The following is a 22,100-nucleotide window of genomic DNA, read 5'->3' as shown; positions in this document are numbered from 1 at the left end:
TTTAAGCATCGCTACGTATATAATTTATCACATGTAAAATAAAGCTTATAATGAATTATGAAAAAAAATAAATTATTAAGTTGTTACATGAACGGTTTTCCCCATGTTCCATCTCTAGTATATCTTGAAAGACTTGTTCAAACTAAAATCCTTGTTTTTCTTTGGCTTGGGGACCATTAATTTTCTTGATGATCCAAAAGGAATGGAAATCCCATCACGTGTCCTTTTGTAACACACCTTTCCATTCACCTTCTCCACTCATTGATTTCATTTTCATTTTGGACCTTTAATCTACCTTTGGATTTTCCAAGGAAAAAAAAAAAAAATTGAAGGTTGACAAGAAAAATTGGGTGAGTTCTTGGTTTGTTTTTCTTAATTTCAGAGATAATAGAGAAAATAGAAAACTCCTATTTATGGTTTACTAACTGAACAGTCAAAATCTTTTTCTTTTAGCAATTTTTGTTTTTATTAATTCCCAAATACCATTGTATTCTTTCCTGTTCAGCTTTCTGTTTGGAAGACAGGAAAAGAAAATGTCTTTCAGTGGAACCCAACAGAAATGCAAGGCTTGCGATAAGACTGTTCATTTCATTGACATGTTATCAGCTGATGGTGTTACTTACCATAAGACCTGCTTCAAATGCAGTCACTGCAATGGGCAACTAGTGGTACGCGTTTCTTCAAACTTTTATTTGTTTCACTATTATTGTTAATGGTTAGTGATCTATAAGAAACAATGTAATTATCAAATTTTTGGTACTCATAATTGAAATTAGGCCATCTAAGTCGATCTTAATTCGGTTGTCTTAAGAATTATACTCTAAATGGACAAATGGGTATTATTAAGATTGGAGAATGAGACATTTTGTTAATTGTTATGGCATTGTTTTTGCAGATGAGCAGCTATTCCTCCATGGATGGAGTCCTATACTGCAAGCCTCACTTTGAACAACTTTTCAAGGAGACTGGCAATTTCCATAAGAAATTCCAGTCATGTAAGGCCTTTTTTTGCCCCATTCAGATTAATAGAATAAAAAATCCTTCTCCTTTTTTTTTTTCCTTCCCAATTTACGGGCTAATAATAATGATAATGTTTGTTTGTTAATTTCCCTTATGCTTGGTCAGCTGGAAAGCCTAATGATCAGCTGGTACACACCTCAATCATTCTAGCAATTTGATTGATATTTCATCATTCATTAGAACTTGGTCATTCACTATCTTCATCTAAAATTGCACACATTCTTTCTTCTTGCTTACAGAACAGGACGCCTAGCAAACTCTCCTCCATGTTCTCTGGGACTCAAGACAAATGTGCTGTCTGCAATAAAACTGTGTATCCACTGGAGAAGGTTTGCATGAGCAGGCTTGTCCATACCTAATTACATACATACAGAGTCAGGCCGACCTATGGTTATGAAATCATGACTTCTCGATTGCTTAAGGGCTAAGATATCTTAGCCTCTTCAACGTCTAAGATATAAAAATACATTAAGGGCCTATGAGTAGTGAACATATTAAAGTCCAATATCATGAGGAAAGTAAATCCTCTATGGATTTAATGAACCATTAATTGAACCATTAATGCATGTTTGATATCAGTCTTTGAAGCCATGTAGTGGTTGATAAAAAGAACCATGGTTTTAAAACTTTCAGATCCATATGATATAAACTTAGTTGCATGTATATATATATATATGTATAGACACACACACACACACACACACACACACACACACAAGTTTTTGAGATTAAAATTCTTGTTGGCAACATTGATTTATATATTGTACAGGTGACTGTGGAGGGGGATTTTTACCATAAATCATGCTTTAGGTGTAACCATGGAGGATGCTTTTTGACACCCTCATCTTATGCTGCTCTGGATGGAATTCTATACTGCAAGCACCACTTTGCTCAATTGTTCAAAGAAAAGGGAAGCTATAACCATCTCATCAAGACTGCTTCAATGAAGAAAAGTATCGCGGCACAACCCGAACAGAAAACAGAGGCAGAAGCTGAACCCAAAACGGATACAGAAGCAGCAGAACCAGAAGCAGAACAAGATTCATCACAAGACCAACCTTGAAACTTGTTGACACACACTCTCTCTCTCTCTCTCATCAGATGATTTTGTGGTCTATTTTTTTCCTTCAGGGAAAAAATCATTAGTTATTTTTGGCTATATGGCTATAGCAATTTTGGTTGTGTTATGTGTTTTTTCCCTGCTGAATCCGGGTCATATGTTTCATCATCATGAGGAAGTTTCTTCTTCTCTTTTTGCAACACCATAGACAAAGATCTAGCTTTCTTCTGCTGAGTCATTTGTATCATTACATCTGCGTGAGACCTCACCAAAATAAACAATCTCTGTAATTTTTTTATTTTTTTTTTGGATGGCCATAGAAATGTAACATATATATTACCATATCGGATTAATTTGAAAATTCACGCACTTTAAGTTGAAATTTGAACTTTTATTTTATTGTTACTTTTTAAATCAATTTCGGTTGGATTACTATTTCAAATTGATGACACACGTATATGAAAATAGTTCTATGTATGTCATAATTTCATTAATCAAAGTTCAGGAATCATGTGGTAATATATATGTAATTTTTTTTATTAAATTTAAGTGTGGAAATTCAAATTGAGCAATATTTTTTCAGAAATAGTGCTAGTTTCCTAAAAACAAATTGTTAGATATTACACCTTATATACAGTTTTACTTTTATTAAGATTCTAAAATGTTTAAAATATGATAAAGCAGCGGGTCAAGCCTCAAGTCTTAGTGAGCTTAAACACCCTAAAACCTAAGCTAATGAGGCGTTTTATTATTTTTATTACATAAAACCACTAAATAAATAAAATAATTTATATTTTAAAAAGTCAAAATATATAAAAGTTCATATCATCATAATATATGCAATTGACATAAATTAGTAAATATTTATTATTAATAAGTTCATAGAAACTTGTACAATTCAAGTTTTAATAAAAAATAAGCAAACATTTATTTATAATAGATTTATAAAAATTTCATTATTTCCAAGTTTTCAAAAAAAAAAAAAAATGGCATATATGATATAAGTCTATGATTATTTAATAATTTCTATAATATAAAATTCAAATTTAACCATAGTTTGATTGAACTCTTTTTATTTTTTATTTTTTTATCAAATTCCAATTCATTCATTTTTAAAAATATGTAGCTTAATGTTTAAAATTTATTTATTTATTTATTTTATAGTACAGGTGCTTAAGAATTTTGCTGAGTATTTTTTTATTAACACTAATTTTTCTTGCTTGTAATTTCTTATAAATTTTTTTATTTTTCCCAAAAAAAAAAACTTAATCTAAAAAGATGATGAAAAAGACTCTTAGCTTATGGTGCCCAAGCGTTGATTAGAGTATCCTCAAGGATTCTCTAAAAATAAAAAATATTTTTTGTCAAATAAAAAGTATTTTTATATTTAAAGAGTTAACATTTAAAATCTTCTCCAACAACATTCTTTATTTTTATTTTTTATTTTTATTTTTTCAATAAATATTTACTATTATATTTTTTTCCCTCAATTTTTTTAGATTTTTAGCAAGTAAAATATATTATAGTTGTCTTGAAATTTGATCATTATTAAATAATAAAAAATATTTTTGATTCTCTAAATCCATTCTGTATTTTAAAAAATTAAAATACACAATAGATTGGAAAGTGATTTTACATATTAAGTATTCAAATTAAACATATAGAGAGTTATTTGGAGATGCTCACGGTTAGTATAATGTTGAATGTATTTTTCCAAATCTTGCTTTAAAGTGTGATGTTTTTATTCAAACCTAAAGTTTAAGCATGCCGAGGTAAAGTCTAGACTGGATTTTTAGATCACTGGTTTTGATCATTTAAACCTAATAATAACAAAAATAAATAAAACTAATTTAAAAAAAAAAAAAACATACCTGATCCAATTTTCCGATGCCGATATGGCACATTTTTATTGGAAAACCAAGCAAGGAGCCACGTCTGGCAAATTTTGGCGGATAGAGTCTCTCTTCTGTCTCTTTCTCTTCCTCTCTAACTCTCTCTCTCTCACAGCTCAGAGCTCAAAAGCTCAAACACAACCTGACTGACGGGTCGATTTTTCCGTCGCCGTTTGGCAGCGTTTGATGAGCGTAATTAGTCCTTTATCACTATTTCTTACAAAATGGACGGTCTTGCTCTCACCGTTGCCACCACTACCACTACCACTACCTCTTCTGCTACTACCTCATCGTCCTTCTCTTCCTTCACCTGTCGAATACCCGTTTGTTCATTTCTTTTCTCTACTAACAGAAGAAATTTGAAAACCCTCAACTTCCCTTCAAAACCCATTAAATTTTCAATCTTTGCTTCCAGAGATGAGCCGCCTAATCTTGACCCTATGGACCAAATGGAGCTCAAGTTCGGTCGTTTGATAGGCGAGGACCCAAAACTTACCCTTGCCAAAGTATTCTCTCTCTTTCTCTCTTTCTCTCTCTCTCTCTCTCTCTCTATATATATATATATATATATATATAGACAGTCTATTTTCTTTTGTGTATAAAGTATACAATTTGTATATATGCATGTTTACACCTGTTTGAAATGCTTGTGTCCTTGAAAAAGTGATTTTATTTTTTATTTTTTTATTTTTTGGGTTTTTGCTTCTAGTGCTATATTCTGAAAGAATGTTTTTTGTATTTCAGATAATGGGTAGGAAAGCAAACCCAGATGCAACTTTTATTGAAATTGAAAAAGCCTTTTACAAGAACAAGGGTAAGATAGTTGAACTAAAAGAGATACCCATTGATGGGTCCAAGGAAGAGCAATCTTCAAGTTCATTGGACGGTTTGAATTTGGTTCGGCCGGTTCCAAAGAAAGGTTTTAAGTCCAAAGCTAATGATAATAAGCCAGTTGTTTCTGATACTAGAAAACCGAGTCAGTCTCAGTCATTGAAGAAGCCTGTGGATGGTATGAGGAAGCCTGGTGTTCCTAATGTCATCTTGAGGAAGCCAACTATGGTTAATGAGGATGATGTTGAAGATAAGCCATCAAGGTTAAGAATCAAAAGAAATTTATCATTGCCGTTGAAAAATGTGCAAGCAAAGGAGAAATTTAGTGATATGACACTGTTGAGGAAACCCGAGCCAATGGTTGTGAATGAAAGTGGTGAAAATAAAGAAGAGCATTCTGGTGATGCGGAAGCCAAAGTAGTTGGTGATATGAAATTGGAGATGGTAAGAGAAGAAGTTGGTGATAATGGCAGTGATTTCACTCTATTGGAAAAACCCGAAACAAGGGCTATATTTGAAGGTACTTCTGAGCAGTTTGGCAATGCAGAATCTGTAGAATCTGATGTAGTTGATGATTTTGAGAATATGGGTTTGAAGGGTTCGACTGATGTTTCTCAAGCTGCAGATGCAATAAAATCTGTGGATGACTCATTGATAAAGAGACCTACTCGTAAGGATGAATCCTTTTATAGGTATTTCTCTATATTGCATTGTATTATTGATTACAGCCACAAATTGATATTGTACTTGGATTTTTTAAGGATTACAGCCACAAGAGAGTGTTGGGGGTTTCAGTAGCGGTGAGGAGATGGAGAAAGAACTATCTGATTCAAGTTCAGTTATTTCCAATGCCAAGCCATCTGCAGAAGCTGCATTACGAGGAAAACCAAAAAGGTGTTCAAAATTCAGTTCTGAAATTTGTATATTATCATTTCTTGCTACGACTTTTGTCTGACTGACAAGTTTGCATTTATATAGATTAGACCAATCTATGAAAGTCGCATCTGCCAGACCTGAAAAGTTTGAGAACTCAGTTGAGTTCGAGAATCTTTTTGTTACATCATCTTTGGAGGTCAGATGATATTGATTTTATATAAATATGGATTTCTTAAACTTCATTCAGCTGTGTAATGAGTATAACAACCAATAAATTTATAGGGACATGAAGATGCAGATTGGACTAGAGCAGAAGATCTGGTTAAGACTGGAGATAGGGGAGAGGTGGAATTGATAAGCTGTAGCAATAGAGGTTTTGTTGTAAGTACACATTAGACAGCTATTTAATATGCATTAGTTTTCTCCTGTATATTTATTTTGTATGTTTACTTGCAATTTGGTTACCTTTCTAAATTTGATTTATTCTACAGGTATCTTTTGGCTCTTTGATAGGATTTCTGCCATATCGTAATCTTGCTGCTAGGTGGAAGTTCTTAGCTTTTGAATCATGGTTAAGACGGAAGGGTCTAGATCCATCATTATACAGGCAAAATTTAGGAATTATTGGAAATTATGATGCTGCAAACAAGAATTCGTTTCTTGATTCAAGCCAATATTCAACCATTGATCTCAAAACAGAGGAACAAATTTTATCAGATATGAAAGTTGATGATCTCCTCAGGATTTATGACCAAGAGAAAATTAAATTCTTATCATCATTTATTGGCCAGGTTTGAGGAGACTGATTTGATACTTGAAGCTTCAATGTTTTTCTTTAGTGCATTGAATATATCAGTAAATTTTATTTTAGCCACTTACTTTAAGTTTTAGTGAACATAGATATTCATGCTATTTGCAGAAACTCAAAGTAAATGTGGTGTTGGCCAACCGAAAGTTAAGAAAGCTCATATTTTCATTGAGGCCAAAAGAGAAGGAAGAGTTGGTTGAGAAAAAGAAAAGTCTCATGGTGAGAGGCTGTATCTGCAGTTTGACTCATTTTATATTCATTCACTTTTTGGCAACAACCTTTCTATCTTCTAAATTGTAAGACCTAAATGTTGCATTAACTGATTTCATGGTTAAATATTCATTACTTTTTTTTTTTTTTTGGGAAGGATGATGATAAAGGTGGCTTATTCTGAATGTAAAGTTTTCGTGATCTTTTTTTTTTTTTTTTTTTTTTTTTAAATAGAGTGAAAAAAAAAAAAAATTTCTTTGCAAGGATTTCAAGGTGTTGGCAGGGTATATGACAGTACAGTTTGACTTTGTTAGACGAGTGAAAGGGGTTTACTCTCTGTATGATAATTCTGAACATACTGGTTGTTGAAGTTTGTTTAATTCTTTTATTATGATATCTTATGACATTCTCTGTAGGAACAAATCCCCCCTTCCAAAATATGATATGTGCTTTTTGATCCAAATGTTGCTATCAATCAATCTCTCAGATTTTCTTTAAAATGATATCCTTCTTTTGCCTAAAAGATTTAATCCATCATAACTAAGTCTGTAAATCTCATATTATTCCATTTTATGTATTTAAAAGAATGTAGCATTGAATTTTTTATGTCCTTTATTATGGCAGGCTAAACTTCAAGTTGGGGATGTTGTGAAATGCTGCATCAAGAAGATCACTTACTTTGGTATTTTTGTTGAGGTAACTGAAATATCTACTTTCGTTTTTCCTAAACAAATTTTCTATGCATTCAACATTGATTTTTTTTATTTTTATTTTTTTCACTCCATTCCGATATCGGATGGGTTACTAAAAGCAATACTGCTAGTTGGTATTGGGCACCATGTGTTTTATATCTCCATGCTTTATATACAATTGCATCTTCTAAACATGGAGCAAAGAATGGGATATTTAATTCAAGATCGTTTCCTTAAAATTTTCTGAACTTTATTGATGCAGATTGATGGGGTACCTGCATTAATTCATCAGACAGAAGTGTCATGGGATGCCACTCTGGACCCTTTATCCTACTTTAAGATTGGTCAGGTATTGGTTGATAATTATGTTACAGCAAATTGAAATTGTTTGTTTGAAGTCCCAAATATCATCCGAGCCTAGCTTTGTAATCCAAGCATGAGTAAACATTTTGAATACTGGTTGGGCAAGCTATGGATCTTTTAGCAATAAATCTGTGCTGTACTGCATCTTGGAGACCTTCATTTTCAAATCTTGTGATTTGTTAAGAATATCTGTCTATTATCAGATTGTGGAGGCAAAGGTTCACCAATTGGATTTTACACTTGGACGCATCTTCTTATCGTTAAAGGAGATTATGGTAACACATATATAATAGCATTTGTATTTTCTTATATCCAATTATTCAATTACAACAACAAAACAGTGATTGTTTTTTCTGATATTATTATCTCTTTTTTTTTTTTTTTTTTTTTTTTTTTTTTTCAATTGTAGCCAGATCCACTGATTGAGGCCTTGGAATCTGTGGTTGGCGATCATGGTCCGTTAGATGGACGACTTAGAGCAGCTGAAGCTGATAGTGAGGTTATTGGTTTTCACTTCCTTGATTAGAGCCTTTTTGTACTCTTGTTACTATATGATCGTTCAATGCGTAGTGCATACTAATGACAAAGATTAAATATGAAATTTTATTACTACTTTCCATATGTTCCTCAAATTTCTAGACAGATATCAGTCAACATTTGTCTACAGTATTACTTGTAGTTGAAAGTATCTGATAACTAATTGAATTGACACTTATGTTCAGTCCAGCTTCTTTATTATGTTTTACAAAATTTTCTGATGTCAAATTTGACAGTGGGATGATGTGGAATCTCTTATCAAAGAGTTGCAACAAACTGAAGGGATTCAGTCAGTGTCAAAGGGCCGCTTTTTCTTAAGCCCAGGCTTGGCTCCAACATTTCAGGTATGAAGACAGACTCTTAGAATTAATTCGATGAATGAAAACCATTAATATGTTGGAAAATTGGGTGCAATTAACTTCAAGCTGATTATTTGCTCCAACCCAGACAGTCATCATAAGCTTATTATGTACCTTGTCGGAAGACTATTTGGATATGCTTAGCAGCCATATATTTTTATTGAATGATCTTTTGATTTAGTGAAACAACATGTTAAAATTATCACCTAATAGACTAGTACTGCATTTCATAAAAAGAACAGACTATATACTGCAAGGGTCAAGTGCATATTTATTGGACATATATTTTAGATACTACGATGTCTTTTATCATTTTATAAGGTCTTGGATTGAGATTTCATAATGGTATTATTTTAAAGAAACGTATCAAGAATCATAGCAACCATACTTTCTTATGCTAATCTCCACCTTTGAACATTCATCATTGAGAAGTATATGTGACCCTATTTTGTAGCATCGCATTGTGTCCTTATTCAGTATACTTGCCGAAATTTCCATTCAGAATTCTTCAAAATTTTTTGAATTTCTCTTGTCAAAATAAGTACCAGTTTTAATCTATCTTTTCCATGCAGGTTTATATGGCATCCATGTTTGAGAATCAGTACAAGTTACTTGCTCGATCAGGAAACAAAGTACAGGAGGTAATTATACCAGCACTTTATTAGTTTCTGTTACCAACTGACCAAACGAGGTCATCAAGATGTTCATATATGCCGAAACTGAGAATCTCATGCCTCCATTGAACTCATTTCTTAGACAACTGAAAGAATCCTGACCTTTGTTAAAACATATGCTTTTTCTTCGGTTAACCTTTCATTTCTTAAGTTATTATGCTTTGGTGACAAATCAATTGCTCAAAGATTACACTATTTTTGGCAGGTGATAGTTCAAACATCAATGGGTAAAGAAGAGATGAAATCTGCAATTTTAACATGTACCAACAGAGTGGAATAGTTTGTTTTTGGTCTCTACCTCGTGATTTGCACCAGGACTGCTGATTTGCTCTTGATAGCTGGCATCTTGAGAAATCTTTGCAATTTTAAAACGGAAACGTTTCAATGGCGTGGAGGGATCAAAATTTTTTCATTCATTTTTATAGAATATAGTGAGTTGTCTTGTAAATTCTCTCAAAGTTAGCTGTAACTACTAATTATTTAAAAAAAAAAAAAATCTGTTACAGTAATACAAAATATCTGTTTTCTTCCTTTTTCATTTTTGTGGTGCAAGTGGTTGGGGGTTGAATTTGGAATGTGGGGATCTATGCTTCAGAAAACAGTTCAGCAGATAGACTATATAATCTTTGAGCTTAATGGTGCTGAAATAATGTCTTCGATGGGTATAAGCTATTTATTTAAAAAGCAACCAGATTGTTTTTGTATCGTATTGTATGCATTCATGGCTGATTGAGTTAAGCTCTGCAATGGCTATATGTAAAAGGTTTTTCAGGGCTTTGAATCAAGGACAATATCAGCTTTATTGGGTTTTATTGTTCAAAACACTATCTATATGAGATGTGAGAGAGACTAAAATTGCCCATTTAAGCTTCTTAATGGTTGTGAATTCAATCCTCTTTTAACTGAATTGTCCAAACCATATTCACCAAAAAGAGAAAAAAAAAAAAAAATTGTCAATCCATTTCACCAAAAAAAAATTTGTCAAAACCTTCATGGTCTGGTTCTAATTTGGTTTTTACTTATTTTGTCCTTTTCTTGGCACTCGGGTTTTATTGTTCAAAATAGGAGCAGTACTATCTATTTGAGATGTGAGAGAGACTACAATTGCCCATTTAAGCTTCTTAATGGTTGTGAATTCAATCCTCCTTTAACTGAAATGTCCAAACCATATTCACCAAAAAGAAGAAAAAAAAATTTAAAAAAATTGTCAAAACCATTTCACCAAAAAAAAAAAAAAAAAAAATATTGTCAAAACCTTCATGGTCTGGTTCTAATTTGGTTTTTACTTATTTTGTCCTTTTCTTGGCACTCAAAATCCACAAGTTCTTTTATTACTGTTATTATTATTAGTATGACGTGTAATTGAATTACAATCGAGCAAACTTTGGAGGGGTAAATTAGTCATCTTGCCGCACTGTGATTTAGGAATACTTTCTTGATATTATTCAACTTTTGAAAAATTTAAAAAGGAATACTCTATGTCCCACCTGACCAACGGTCAAAAATTTTAAAAATCTCCTTTAAGAGCCACATGACATTAACACTAATCGATATCAGAAAATTATAGTAATATACTTACTTATTTACCCCCAAAAAAATAATGATATACTCCCTCTACTTTATCAGTTTTGTAAAAATATAAAATATTATCAGTTTTGCAAAAATATAAAATAAAAAAAAAGTGTAGGAACCGGAAAACCCATATCCTGTTTAAAATCAGAGTTTTTTTTTTTTTTTTTTTTCTGGTGAAAAAAAATGATAAATACGTCCTAAGAAAAAAAAAAAAAAACAAAACAAAAAGATAGTACAAAGATACGTATTTATTAGATACACAATCCGGAGACAACCGTCAACGTTGATTCACTTTTTCTTTGTATTAATTAATGTTTTGGGTAGTTTGACTCATTATTCACTTTTTTTTTTGATAAAAATATTATTATTCACTATTCAGTGCGTGAATGAAGAGGGGTTAGATATGAAATGAATAAATGATGCAAGAGGCTTTCTTAACTTTTTATCAGTTTATCTTCTGCTTTGTTGTGTGGTGTTAATGGTAAAACAAACCATGGGGAACATGAACCATGTGCATGCGTTTTTCTTCCATTTCCCAAAATGACCTTGCATCTCCACCTTTATTCCCATACAAGCCACACAATTCAACCCTCTCCCCCTTCTTCTTCTTGCCGACTTGCCCTTTTGTTTCTTGTAGTGCAAGTGCCACTTAGAAGAGCTCAGAAGGAACACCCACCTAATTCCTCCCTTTTTTTCTTTTTTTAACATTAATTTTTTTCTTTGGGTATTAAGAAGCTTTCTGACACTCCTACTTTCCTTTGTGTTCCTGTCTCTCCTTTGCTTTGTTTGAAAGGTTAGAGAAAGAGACGGAAAATGGGTGTAGGAACAAGCACCTTTGTCATCAGATGGATCAACTTTCTCACTGTGGTACGCCTTTTCTTTTTTTTTTTTTTTTGTTTCTAATTCTCTTCTTGATTCTTTAGCTGAAAGGGTTTTTCTTTTCGGTGCCAGTTTCTGTATTACATTGTGAAAGCACCCTCTTTTAAGTTGTGAAAGCACACTCTTTTAGTTTATACTCTCTCTCTCTCTCTCGAATTTTCTCCCAAATGGGTCTCGAGCTGTACTTAGGTTGCAATGCCTTCCTTGTTGTGTGGGGGTTTTCGATTTTCTAAAATCTATGCTGGGTTTATTTCATTGCCTGATTTGGTCTCAGCTTGTTGTTGAAATTTATGCACTCAGTTTTCCTAAGTAGGCTCTTCTAGACTTGTTTGTGTACATTAGAATCGACTAGAGAAATAAATTTTGTTGGGTTTTCTAATTGTATTGTGTTTATGCTTACTTAAAATGTTTATTGTGCAGCTTCTATCAATTGCTGTGGTAGTATTTGGGGTGTGGCTGAGCACCCATCACGACGGCTGTCGAAAGTCCCTTACTCTCCCTGTCTTAGGACTCGGTGGCATCATCTTTCTAATGTAAACTGTGTCTCTATCACTTGAACCCGATGAATATTTTTCCACTGTAATCTTCCTTTCCCTTTTTATTCTCTTAAACTAACATTGTTGTGTTTCCTTTGAGTTTTAGATCTATAATCGGGTTCTTAGGCGCTTTAAAGAACAGCGCTATACTGTTATGGGTTGTATCCTTTATGAATTGTAATGTTATAGTTGTCCACATTGTGTTTCATTCTTTTCTGGAACTTTCTTGACTTTTCACTTGCAGTATCTGATCATGTTGTGCTTCGTATTGGTGGGAATTCTGGTATTCACGGTATTGGCGTAAGTATATATGATGCAGAAGCTCAATGTTTTATGCTTCGTTTTGAATTGCTTTCTATGATATTTTACGTAATTTTATTGGTAGTCTCTGAAACTCAAAAAGAAAAAATGATTCCCTAGTTCAATTTGATCAGTTATGGTGTACTGTCGAAATGTATAGTTGTAGATCTGCTCCTTCCGGTCTGCTAATTGCTGGTAGACCTTCTCCATCTGGATTGCTAATTGCTGATTTCAGTTTAAAGATTACTTATTCCATTTTCAATTTATGCATCACATTCGCCAACATGGCAAAAGATTATTGGCCTTTAAGGTCCCTGAATGGTAAACAAGAATCAAAGATAAAGGAAAATTAAAAATTTAATAGATCATTTCTTGGGGGACATTGTGGATGCAATTACTAAACCATGGTTATGGGAGACAATATGTATTTGTATCCGCTTTTATTAGTAAGATCATATCCTACGGGATATATCTAAACTTGGGGAAGCATTCCATCGTCCTTAAATGCCAGCTGATACAGGGTCAAGCATGTGCTTGTGTCAGCATCCAGCTGCACTGTAATGTTTTTCAAACATAATGCTGCCATGTGATTTTTGATTAATAAATCTAGAACCTTTTCGATTCTAGAATAAGTGAAAGCTTGCATCTATGAGTTATGTCAGACCTGCTCCACTAGTACCTATAGGAGGCATTGGGAAGAGGCACATCTTGTAGGAATTAAAAGCATGTAACTTGGTGATAAATCATCCTTTTCTTTTTCAGACTAACAAGAATGATTGGGATAGCAAATATATACCTCTTTTGTTTTTTTGGATACATATATAACCATCAAATATTATAGTTAAATGTTCCTTCTTCAAATGGCATTTGCAAGTGCATATACATAAATACTATGTGCTATTTTAGAAATACCTTAAATTAAAATACTATTTTGGAAAGCGTTGTCTTGCATCTATCCAGGGATATTATGTGCTTATTAAATGAAAACTATTTAAAGTTCCACTTTCATTGGTTAGAATGTTTCTAGATATGAACTAATGATTCTAGAATAAGTGAAAGCTTGCATCTATGAGTTATGTCAGACCTGCTCCACTAGTACCTATAGGAGGCATTGGGAAGAGGCACATCTTGTAGGAATTAAAAGCATGTAACTTGGTGATAAATCATCCTTTTCTTTTTCAGACTAACAAGAATGATTGGGATAGCAAATATATACCTCTTTTGTTTTTTTGGATACATATATAACCATCAAATATTATAGTTAAATGTTCCTTCTTCAAATGGCATTTGCAAGTGCATATACATAAATACTATGTGCTATTTTAGAAATACCTTAAATTAAAATACTATTTTGGAAAGCGTTGTCTTGCATCTATCCAGGGATATTATGTGCTTATTAAATGAAAACTATTTAAAGTTCCACTTTCATTGGTTAGAATGTTTCTAGATATGAACTAATTTTCTCTTTTACATGCAGGTTCATTGTAACAAATAATGGTTCTGGTCATAACGTTCCTGGTCTAAGGCAAGAGTTAATTCAATTTGCCTAGTGAGGAAAGAATTTATTCTATTTATGTAGTAGCATCACTATTGTGGTTTCTCATTGTGCTTTTTGGTTGGGTGGTGTATTTTCTTCTTGTCTGAACAGGTATAAGGAGTATGAACTTAAAGATTACAGTTCATGGTTCCTAAAACAGGTGAGGATTTCTGTTATTATACATCTAAAATATCAATGGTAGAGTGTCAACTTTGTTTTGGTGCTTGATATTGATTTTCAGTTTTCTTGTTCAGCTGAACAATACACGTAACTGGAAGCACTTGAAGACTTGTCTAGTGAAATCTGATGACTGCAATAATCTGTCAAAAAAATATAAGGTCCATTATTCAAAATGTGTAGATTTCTCTTCTATATTCTGTAATATTAAGAGTTTCTTTTTATCTTGTTGAATGGGTTCAAGCTTTAATTGTTGGTTGCAGACTCTCAAGCAATACAAATCGGCAAAACTGACCCCAATTGAGGCTGGTTGCTGTCGGCCACCATCTGAGTAGGTGACTGACTGGATATTTTTCTCTCATAAATTTCTTACCCTTTCCCAATTAAAGGTTTTTCTATCTTCTAGATTCTTCTATGCAGATCTATTACACATATTTTTATGTGTTATAGAAACTGGTTGGTGGAAGAGACAATGAAATTCCACAATATTAAAGTACACGTTTTGGTTGTTATCTGCAATGTTTTTCCTTATTGATTTGTAAACAGTTAATGAGTTATATGCAGTTTATTTCAGACAATAATTTGGGCTTGTGAAACCCCAAGAAACTGATGCTACCATTTTCTGGAATTCAATTTTATCTATAGATGTGGTTATCCTGCTGTGAACGCTTCATACTATGACTTGAGCTTTCACCCAATCAGTTCCAACGAGGACTGCAAGCTCTACAAAAATTCTCGCACAGTCAAGTGCTATAATTGTGATTCCTGCAAGTAATTCACTAGACATATGATCATATATTAGTTTTTTCTTCTCTTTCCCATTTCCTTTCTAATTAATGGTCTTTCTTTGCATGTGCTATTCTTCAATCATTTCCTAGGGCTGGAGTAGCACAATACATGAAAACTGAGTGGAGGGTGGTTGCTATCTTCAATGTCGTCCTATTCCTTATCTTGGTAAGCCATTCTTACTCTTCAACTTATTACAATGGTCGAATTATCTTCAACTAATAATGGTAGGCGAACCACAAAAAATTGTGGAAAATGGAGGGACTTACAAACTAAGTATATGCGAAAAAATTGACTTTTTGTTTCATGTTTTTAATGATGTGCGACCTAAATTACTGTTTGTGCAACTATTTGAGATTGACTATCAGCATATGGTTATTATATTAAATTGCTTGAAGCCTTGTTCAGGGAGGAACTTTCAATAATTCCGGTTCTACGATCTCTTACCGTTTGTTTTATGCTTTCTGTTTGCGAGTGTTTGATGTTTTGGAATTTACCTCTTTGTTCCTTTCTTTTTTGTTTTGTACAATAAAAGTCGATGATATATTTTGTGGGATGCTGTGCGAGGCGAAATGCTGCAGCAAGAAGCCAATCCAAAGCATGAAAAGTAGTGTTATATATATATATATATATATAAATATCAATTTTCTGATGTAAAATTGAACTGTATTGTTCCTGAAGATGAAAATGCGAGGCTGGGGAGAAAGATGAGCAACTGTTGTTGTTGTGCAATGTATTGAAGAGAATTGTGTAAAAATGTTCTGATGATGCTATGCAAACAAAATATTATTGTTTAATTTATATAAATTCAAGTATATTATTTATTTTCTGCTCTGAGACTTTATTTATTTATTTATTTTTAATTTAAAATTTTTGGGTAGAAGTCTGCTTTCAGACTTGAGAATGAGAATACGGAACTCATTTCCAGGACTGATCTTTGCAAAAGATATCTCAATCTCTTACACTTAAAGCACATCCTAGGCTTGCTCTTCATCTTCAACTAATGTCTTTGGTTGTGAAGAGAGAAATTCTGATTGTGCAAAAGAATGACTTTTTGAAATTTTCCCATGAAATATGCTTAAAACTTCTTTGCTCAATTACATCTACATCTACTTCGTGAAAAATCACATATACAAGTTGGAGTTGAGTTTCACATCTCAATGCTAGACTCTTTAAGCAAAGAAGTTTTAAGCATATTTCATGGGAAAATTTCAAAAAGTCATTCTTTTGCACAATCAGAATTTCTCTCTTCACAACCAAATTTGTGTACGATCATTGGCCAAACAATGAAACAATTTTACATTGTTTGGAGTCATATATTATTCAACAACTTTTCAAGTAAGGTTAATTCGGTTGATAAGCTATTTATATGTATAATTAGAAGATATTAAATTCAAAACATTAAAAAAAAAAAGATTATTATAAATAATAATAATAAAATTATATATAGATATATATGTATATTATTAAACAGTTTAAAATTGTATTACAGCACCATTATATAGAGATATATATATATATATATTATTAAACTATATATATATATATGTATATTATTAAACAGTTTAAAATTGTATTACAGCACCATTATATAGAGATATATATATATTATTAAACAGTTTAAAATTGTATTACAGCACCATTATATAGATATATATATATATATATTATTAAACAGTTTAAAATTGTATTACAGCACCATTTTAATCTACAAAATATTTACAAAAAGTTAAGGTTTAAAAATTAAAAAGCTTAATTAATTAATTAATTAATTTTAAAAGCAAAAAATACCGCTCTGATGAATTTATTTTTATTTTTTTAAGTTTCGGTACTGGTTGGGCTCTAATCCTTTAGACTTCGAGGCCCATCATCATTTCCACCTTAAACCCTAAACCCTCTTCTTCTCCGAATCAAAAAACACAGAAAAGAACTCACTTTCGTTTCTCTTCCATCATCATCGACAATGTCGACTTCGATGCTTCGAGAACGTTCCAGAACAGTCTCGAAGCTTCTTCTACACAGTCTCGTGCTGACTCGGCAAATGGGCGGCGGTCCTCGTACCTTCCCCTGCGGCGTCAGCAAGTGGAAATGGAAGCGGATGCACGAGAAGCGAGCCAGAGACAAAGAAAAACGCCTCCTTGAACAAGAAAAGCAGCTCTACCAGGCCCGTATTCGCTCCCAAATCCGGGCAAAAATCTCCGGTCGACCCGACCCGTTTCCGGAACCGGGTGGTTCGTCTGAGGGTCCCGGACCTATGAGCCCCAACGACCACATCAAAGCCCTAGCCGATCGGTTTATGAAGGAAGGAGCCGAAGATTTGTGGAACGAACGCGACGGTCCCGTTAAATCACCGCCGTCGTCGACGGCGAGGTTGAGCCAGCAACGGTCAAGATCGATCACTGGGCCGCCGCCGCCGCCGATTGATTTGAGGAAGATGATAACTGAACGGGATAGTAATGTAAATTTGAGCAATTCGAATGGCAATTATTTAAGGGCTAGGAATTACTCTGTGCAGAGGAGGAATCGGAGAAATGAGAGTTCTTCGAGTGAGGACGATAGTGATGATTACGACTTGGGTTCTTCTTCAAACAGAGATTTTATGAAACCCTTTTTACAGAGTTTTGTGGGTAACAGAGAAAGTTCGAATTTTGCCAAAAAAGCGGATGATTTTTCGATGAATAAGAAAATTTCTGGTAAAAAGCAGAGAAAATTGTGGAGGGATGGAAGTTCTTCAAGCGACGGCGAGACGGAATCGGATTCAGAGGAAGAGTCTGGAAAGTCTTTTGGGAAGGATTTGAGGAAGATGGGAAGTAGTGCTTCATTGGGAAAGTATGATATAAAGATAAAGAAGAGAGTGCCACTAAACTCATTCGAAGAAGAAATTGATTTTTCTGAGCAGGTTGAGTTGATTAGGCATCAACTTAGTCAGAAGAATTTGATTGAAAAAGAAGAAGAAAATGGAGAAGAGGAAAAGGAATCCATTCTTAGTGACAAAAGGTATTGCATTGTGGTTTCTGAAAATTTTTTAAATTTTAGTTAGAGGATTTTGGGTTATGGATATAATTAATCCTTGTAAAAAAAAAATAGTCTTGGACTGTTTAGAGAGTTTCTATTAGCTAATTATTAGTAGTAATTGGGGCCGTTTTTGTTTAACCCAGATTTGATGATTGTGATATATCTCCATTGACTGTCAAGGCACTCTCTTCTGCTGGCTACGTTCATATGACGCGAGTTCAGGAGGCTACTCTCTCTGTTCTCCTTGAAGGTTTGTTACCCACTTGCCAACTTTACAAGTTACCTTGTTTTTCGAAATTGTTCAAATCTCCAACTAGAAACCTCGTTTGAATCTAGTATTATGGGACTGCTTTTACCTTGTGTTATTAATATGAGTGGCTTGTTTATACCTTCTAATATTGGTCAGGGAAGGATGCTTTGGTCAAAGCTAAAACTGGCACCGGCAAAACTGCTGCTTTTTTGGTACATCACATTTGCCTTGTTCTGAATTGACTTGATAGCAATTCTGTTTTAGTGCTGTAGTTAAACACAAACAGATTCCTGCTATTGAAACAGTGCTGAAAGCTTCAAATAGCAATAAAATTGAACGAGTGCCACCGATTTATGTTCTTATTCTCTGCCCCACAAGAGAACTTGCGAGTCAGATAGCTGCGGAAACAAATGTATTGGTTAAGTACCATGATGGAATAGGGGTGCAAACATTAGTTGGAGGTACACGTTTCAAAGATGACCAGAGACGCCTAGAATCAAAGCCCAGCCAGGTTCATTCTTTTGCTTTACTTGTTGAAAGTATTATATTAGTTGCATTATTTTGGCTTGTGACTGTTTAGAGAGTGAAAATCCATGGTAATGGATTTTTTGCAGATAATAGTTGCAACTCCTGGCAGGTTGCTGGATCATGTTGAGAATAAATCTGGATTGTCTGTGCGATTAATGGGCTTAAAAATGCTTGTACTTGATGAAGCTAGCTACTTATTAGACCTGGGATTTCGGAAGGACATTGAGACAATTGCTGATTGTTTACCTCGTCGGAGGCAGTCCTTGTTCTTTACTGCAACAATCCCAAAAGAGGTTTGATCCTTGTTCTTTCATCTGAAGTTCAAATGAAGAGAAATATTTTTAATATGAATTGGCTCAGATGTCAAAATTTTGTTCCATTATGAAAATGCAGGTGCGCCGAATATCACAGCTTGTTTTGAATAGAGAACATGCCTTTATTGATACTGTCGGTCTGGGTTGTGTTGAAACTCATGATAAGGTATATAACAGTGATGAGCTGCAGTAAGTTCCATTTGGGAAATTATGATGAATTTTACTTTTACCCATCTACTAAATCCTTTAAGTTGATGGCATCCCAATGCAATTCAGTTCTGGCATTTCACCTTTTAATGAATTCTTTGTGGATGATTAAAATAGTTCTGCTCATATGTAATCTGAATCTTTTACATTGCTGTGTTGTGATCCCATCCTGGGTTGCTGAATGCAGGTTAGGCAATCCTTTCTTGTCGCGCCACATGAATTACATTTTCAGATAGTTCACCATCTCTTGATGAAACATATTTTGCTGTCACCTGATTATAAGGTTAGATGTTCTACTTTTTTAATACCGTGGTTGGTTGCATATACTTGAGGCATAACATTTATCTTTCAGGTTATTGTTTTCTGTACAAGTGGAATGGTCACATCACTAGTGTATCTTTTTCTCCGTGAAATGAAAATGAACGTTAAGGAGATGCATTCTAGAAAGCCTCAACTTTATCGAACTCGTGTTTCTGAGGAATTCAAGGAATCAAAAAGGGTGATTCTTGTTACCTCTGATGTTTCAGCACGTGGAATGAACTATCCTGATGTCACGCTGGTCATCCAGGTATTGGTCTAACACTGCATGTGGCTGTATTTTTAGTTTCTGCACAGACATCTGGAATTAGCTGTAGTAGGTAATTCTAAATCTGTAGGGAGCTTTTCAGGATGACATCTTGGTAGATAGCTTACGGTCTAGTTGTCCTGATAAAGAAAATATAGACCTTCCAAATATAAACTCATTATAACATGTGTCTGATTATTATATGTGTGACCTTTTAATGGTAATTGGCTCAACTATGATTGTTGCCAGATGGGCATCCCTTTTGACCGGCAACAATATGTAAATCGTCTTGGAAGAACAGGACGGGAAGGAAAAGAAGGAGAAGGCATCTTGTTGCTTGCACCATGGGAAGAATATTTTCTGGATGAATTAAAAGACCTGCCTCTTGAAAAATATATTTTGCCGAAGTTGGAATCAGACACAAAACTCAAGGTTGTTGTCTATCTTTCTTATCACAATGCTTCAATTGCATTTTTTTAATAGTATGTTTGAAGTTGTACAAAATAAATTATGATGTTTAAAATCCAGTGTTGAACCAAACAGGGCTAGAAGGATCAAAAGTTGAATACGATAAATAGGACATAATTTTTGATATTTACTAGTTGAATTAATTGAAAGCTTCTCTTCTTTCGCTGCCCATTTGATCAAATGACTCATAGATTAGATTTGAATCATCTATTGCATGGAAAATTCGGGAATTAATTGTCTCTATAGATAGCAGTATCTCAAAATTAGCAGATTGTTTACTGAGCAGTCCATCTGTTTCTGCTATTTACTTTAGATACACGTGCAAATAGCTCTAGTTTCCAATTTCTTTTCTATATCAGTTTGTACAGGTTTCTCATTTGTATGGTGTAATTGCAGATAGAGGATTCAATTGCCAAGATTGATACTAGTGTGAAAGAAGCAGCATACCATGCGTGGCTCGGTTACTATAATTCGATCAAGGAAATTGGCAGGGACAAAACCGCACTAGTTGAACAGGCCAACAGATTTTGTGAATCAATAGGTTTGCAAAAACCTCCTGCCCTCTTTAGGAAGACAGCATTGAAGATGGGTTTGAAAGATATACCTGGCATAAGAATACGGAAATGACACTTCGTTGAGCACACGGGCAACCTGCTGATTTTGTGTGGCCGTGGTAAAAAACGGAATGCGACTCCTTGTCGAAGCTGTCGAATTTTTTCTTGGAATCCTTCATTCTTCTTTATGTATATTTCCATTTCTGGCAGCTCGCTCTATTTTTCAAGTTCATTACTAGCTGGGCTTCTTAAAGGACAAGACCACTAAGGCCTACGAAATGTAAGCCGAGCATGAAAATTCTCACTAAGTTATACCATCTCAGTGGGAAAAAGGGAAAAAATAAAAAAATCATCTTCATACTTCTTTTCCATACCTCATTTTCCGTCTTGTACTATGCCAAGACGAATGGTTGCGTTGTTTGATACACCAAATACGAGTTTGTCAATGAGAGTTTGTTATAGCTTAGGAAGAAGAAAAAAAATATAGTAATTTAGATGATCAGAATTGTCCTTTTATTTCATACCACCATGTGGGAACATTATAGTATAAGAAATTATGTGCGTTTGTTATTTAGCTAGGTTTGACTCCAATGGTCGATACTGATAGCACTCTCTATCATTTTTCATCGAATTAAAATAAATAAATAAATAAGTAAAGGAACTCCAAACCAAAAGACAACCATTCTGCAAAATAAGAGATCTAGGACTAGTCACTCAAATTAGGGAAATGCCTGATTCCACCAAATGTTGATTTGTTCTCTAATTAATTTATCAAAATTTGTATAAACTTATTATGAATCTACATAGAAAAGTTAATAGCTCAAACAACTCATTTCAGATTTGGCACATTAAATGCATTTAATTTTAGCACCTGAGCATATCCAATATTACCTTCTCCAAATCCACATTCGTTTAACTCATACCCAAAAACTCATTTTAGTCATCCTTAATAAATTCTTATTTACTCTTTAATCCTTCATCCAAAAATTCATAACACAAAAAAATCTTAACAATCCCTCCTACCAAAAAAGGAATTTTTTATTTTTTATTTTTCTTTGGAATCTGCCTTGTAATAATGTTAATTGAATTA

At 33.6% G+C, this 22,100-nt stretch overlaps 4 protein-coding genes across 6 annotated transcripts; all 4 read left to right on the top strand.

The window, feature by feature from the left end:
* Positions 1-277: 277 nt before the first annotated feature.
* On the top strand, positions 278-2,474 carry LOC107429947 (LIM domain-containing protein WLIM2b-like). The gene is made up of 6 exons (XM_016040724.4): positions 278-350; positions 506-668; positions 896-995; positions 1,126-1,148; positions 1,260-1,349; positions 1,790-2,474. The coding sequence occupies exons 2-6, from the start codon at positions 534-536 to the stop codon at positions 2,081-2,083; spliced, it is 642 nt and encodes a 213-aa protein (XP_015896210.2). The 5' UTR covers positions 278-350; positions 506-533; the 3' UTR covers positions 2,084-2,474.
* Positions 2,475-4,022: 1,548 nt separating this feature from the next.
* Positions 4,023-9,860, top strand: LOC107429903 (uncharacterized). 3 transcript variants are annotated; one of them, XM_016040677.4, is made up of 15 exons: positions 4,026-4,478; positions 4,717-5,323; positions 5,429-5,473; positions 5,565-5,697; positions 5,782-5,875; positions 5,962-6,060; positions 6,171-6,470; positions 6,599-6,706; positions 7,322-7,393; positions 7,652-7,738; positions 7,956-8,027; positions 8,162-8,251; positions 8,526-8,633; positions 9,221-9,289; positions 9,528-9,860. In XM_016040677.4, the coding sequence occupies exons 1-15, from the start codon at positions 4,197-4,199 to the stop codon at positions 9,600-9,602; spliced, it is 2,241 nt and encodes a 746-aa protein (XP_015896163.2). In that variant the 5' UTR covers positions 4,026-4,196; the 3' UTR covers positions 9,603-9,860. The 3 variants fall into 3 exon arrangements, with proteins under 3 accessions (XP_024935045.3, XP_015896163.2, XP_015896162.2); XM_016040676.4 differs by having other exon boundaries at positions 4,028-4,478; positions 4,717-5,473; XM_025079277.3 differs by lacking the exons at positions 7,652-7,738; positions 7,956-8,027; positions 8,162-8,251; ... (1 more) ...; positions 9,221-9,289; positions 9,528-9,860 and having other exon boundaries at positions 4,023-4,478; positions 4,717-5,473; positions 6,599-6,783.
* Positions 9,861-11,344: 1,484 nt separating this feature from the next.
* On the top strand, positions 11,345-15,933 carry LOC107429943 (tetraspanin-10). Its single transcript, XM_016040722.4, has 11 exons — positions 11,345-11,761; positions 12,194-12,306; positions 12,416-12,470; positions 12,554-12,609; positions 14,087-14,134; positions 14,258-14,306; positions 14,401-14,484; positions 14,587-14,654; positions 14,969-15,094; positions 15,202-15,277; positions 15,645-15,933. Exons 1-11 carry the CDS (start codon positions 11,708-11,710, stop codon positions 15,711-15,713), a joined length of 798 nt encoding a protein of 265 aa, XP_015896208.3. The 5' UTR covers positions 11,345-11,707; the 3' UTR covers positions 15,714-15,933.
* A 1,025-nt stretch (positions 15,934-16,958) lies between these two features.
* Positions 16,959-21,370, top strand: LOC107429920 (probable DEAD-box ATP-dependent RNA helicase 48). The gene is made up of 10 exons (XM_016040692.4): positions 16,959-18,106; positions 18,268-18,374; positions 18,531-18,586; positions 18,661-18,885; positions 18,989-19,195; positions 19,296-19,382; positions 19,611-19,706; positions 19,776-19,991; positions 20,238-20,420; positions 20,853-21,370. Exons 1-10 carry the CDS (start codon positions 17,073-17,075, stop codon positions 21,081-21,083), a joined length of 2,442 nt encoding a protein of 813 aa, XP_015896178.3. The 5' UTR covers positions 16,959-17,072; the 3' UTR covers positions 21,084-21,370.
* The last annotated feature ends 730 nt before the right edge of the window (positions 21,371-22,100 follow it).

Source organism: Ziziphus jujuba, chromosome 6, assembly GCF_031755915.1.
Source record: "Ziziphus jujuba cultivar Dongzao chromosome 6, ASM3175591v1".
Classification (NCBI taxonomy): domain Eukaryota; kingdom Viridiplantae; phylum Streptophyta; class Magnoliopsida; order Rosales; family Rhamnaceae; genus Ziziphus; species Ziziphus jujuba.
This window is presented reverse-complemented; position numbering and strand designations above follow the sequence as displayed.

What these genes read in the sequence shown, in the direction of transcription:
- LOC107429903 (XM_016040676.4), top strand. Translation starts at nt 4,197, where the DNA reads ATGGACGGTCTTGCTCTCACCGTTGCCACCACTACCACTACCACTACC. An exon ending in GTAGCAATAGAGGTTTTGTT is followed by an intron (nt 6,061 to 6,170) that starts GTAAGTACACAT and finishes TTTATTCTACAG; the next exon opens with GTATCTTTTGGCTCTTTGAT. An exon ending in AGAAAAAGAAAAGTCTCATG is followed by an intron (nt 6,707 to 7,321) that starts GTGAGAGGCTGT and finishes TTATTATGGCAG; the next exon opens with GCTAAACTTCAAGTTGGGGA.
- LOC107429947 (XM_016040724.4), top strand. Translation starts at nt 534, where the DNA reads ATGTCTTTCAGTGGAACCCAACAGAAATGCAAGGCTTGCGATAAGACT. An exon ending in ACTGCAATGGGCAACTAGTG is followed by an intron (nt 669 to 895) that starts GTACGCGTTTCT and finishes TTGTTTTTGCAG; the next exon opens with ATGAGCAGCTATTCCTCCAT. An exon ending in CTGTGTATCCACTGGAGAAG is followed by an intron (nt 1,350 to 1,789) that starts GTTTGCATGAGC and finishes TATATTGTACAG; the next exon opens with GTGACTGTGGAGGGGGATTT.
- LOC107429920 (XM_016040692.4), top strand. Translation starts at nt 17,073, where the DNA reads ATGTCGACTTCGATGCTTCGAGAACGTTCCAGAACAGTCTCGAAGCTT. An exon ending in GTGTTGAAACTCATGATAAG is followed by an intron (nt 19,383 to 19,610) that starts GTATATAACAGT and finishes TGCTGAATGCAG; the next exon opens with GTTAGGCAATCCTTTCTTGT. An exon ending in ATGTCACGCTGGTCATCCAG is followed by an intron (nt 19,992 to 20,237) that starts GTATTGGTCTAA and finishes GATTGTTGCCAG; the next exon opens with ATGGGCATCCCTTTTGACCG.
- LOC107429943 (XM_016040722.4), top strand. Translation starts at nt 11,708, where the DNA reads ATGGGTGTAGGAACAAGCACCTTTGTCATCAGATGGATCAACTTTCTC. An exon ending in CATAACGTTCCTGGTCTAAG is followed by an intron (nt 14,135 to 14,257) that starts GCAAGAGTTAAT and finishes TTGTCTGAACAG; the next exon opens with GTATAAGGAGTATGAACTTA. An exon ending in TGCTGTCGGCCACCATCTGA is followed by an intron (nt 14,655 to 14,968) that starts GTAGGTGACTGA and finishes TTTTATCTATAG; the next exon opens with ATGTGGTTATCCTGCTGTGA.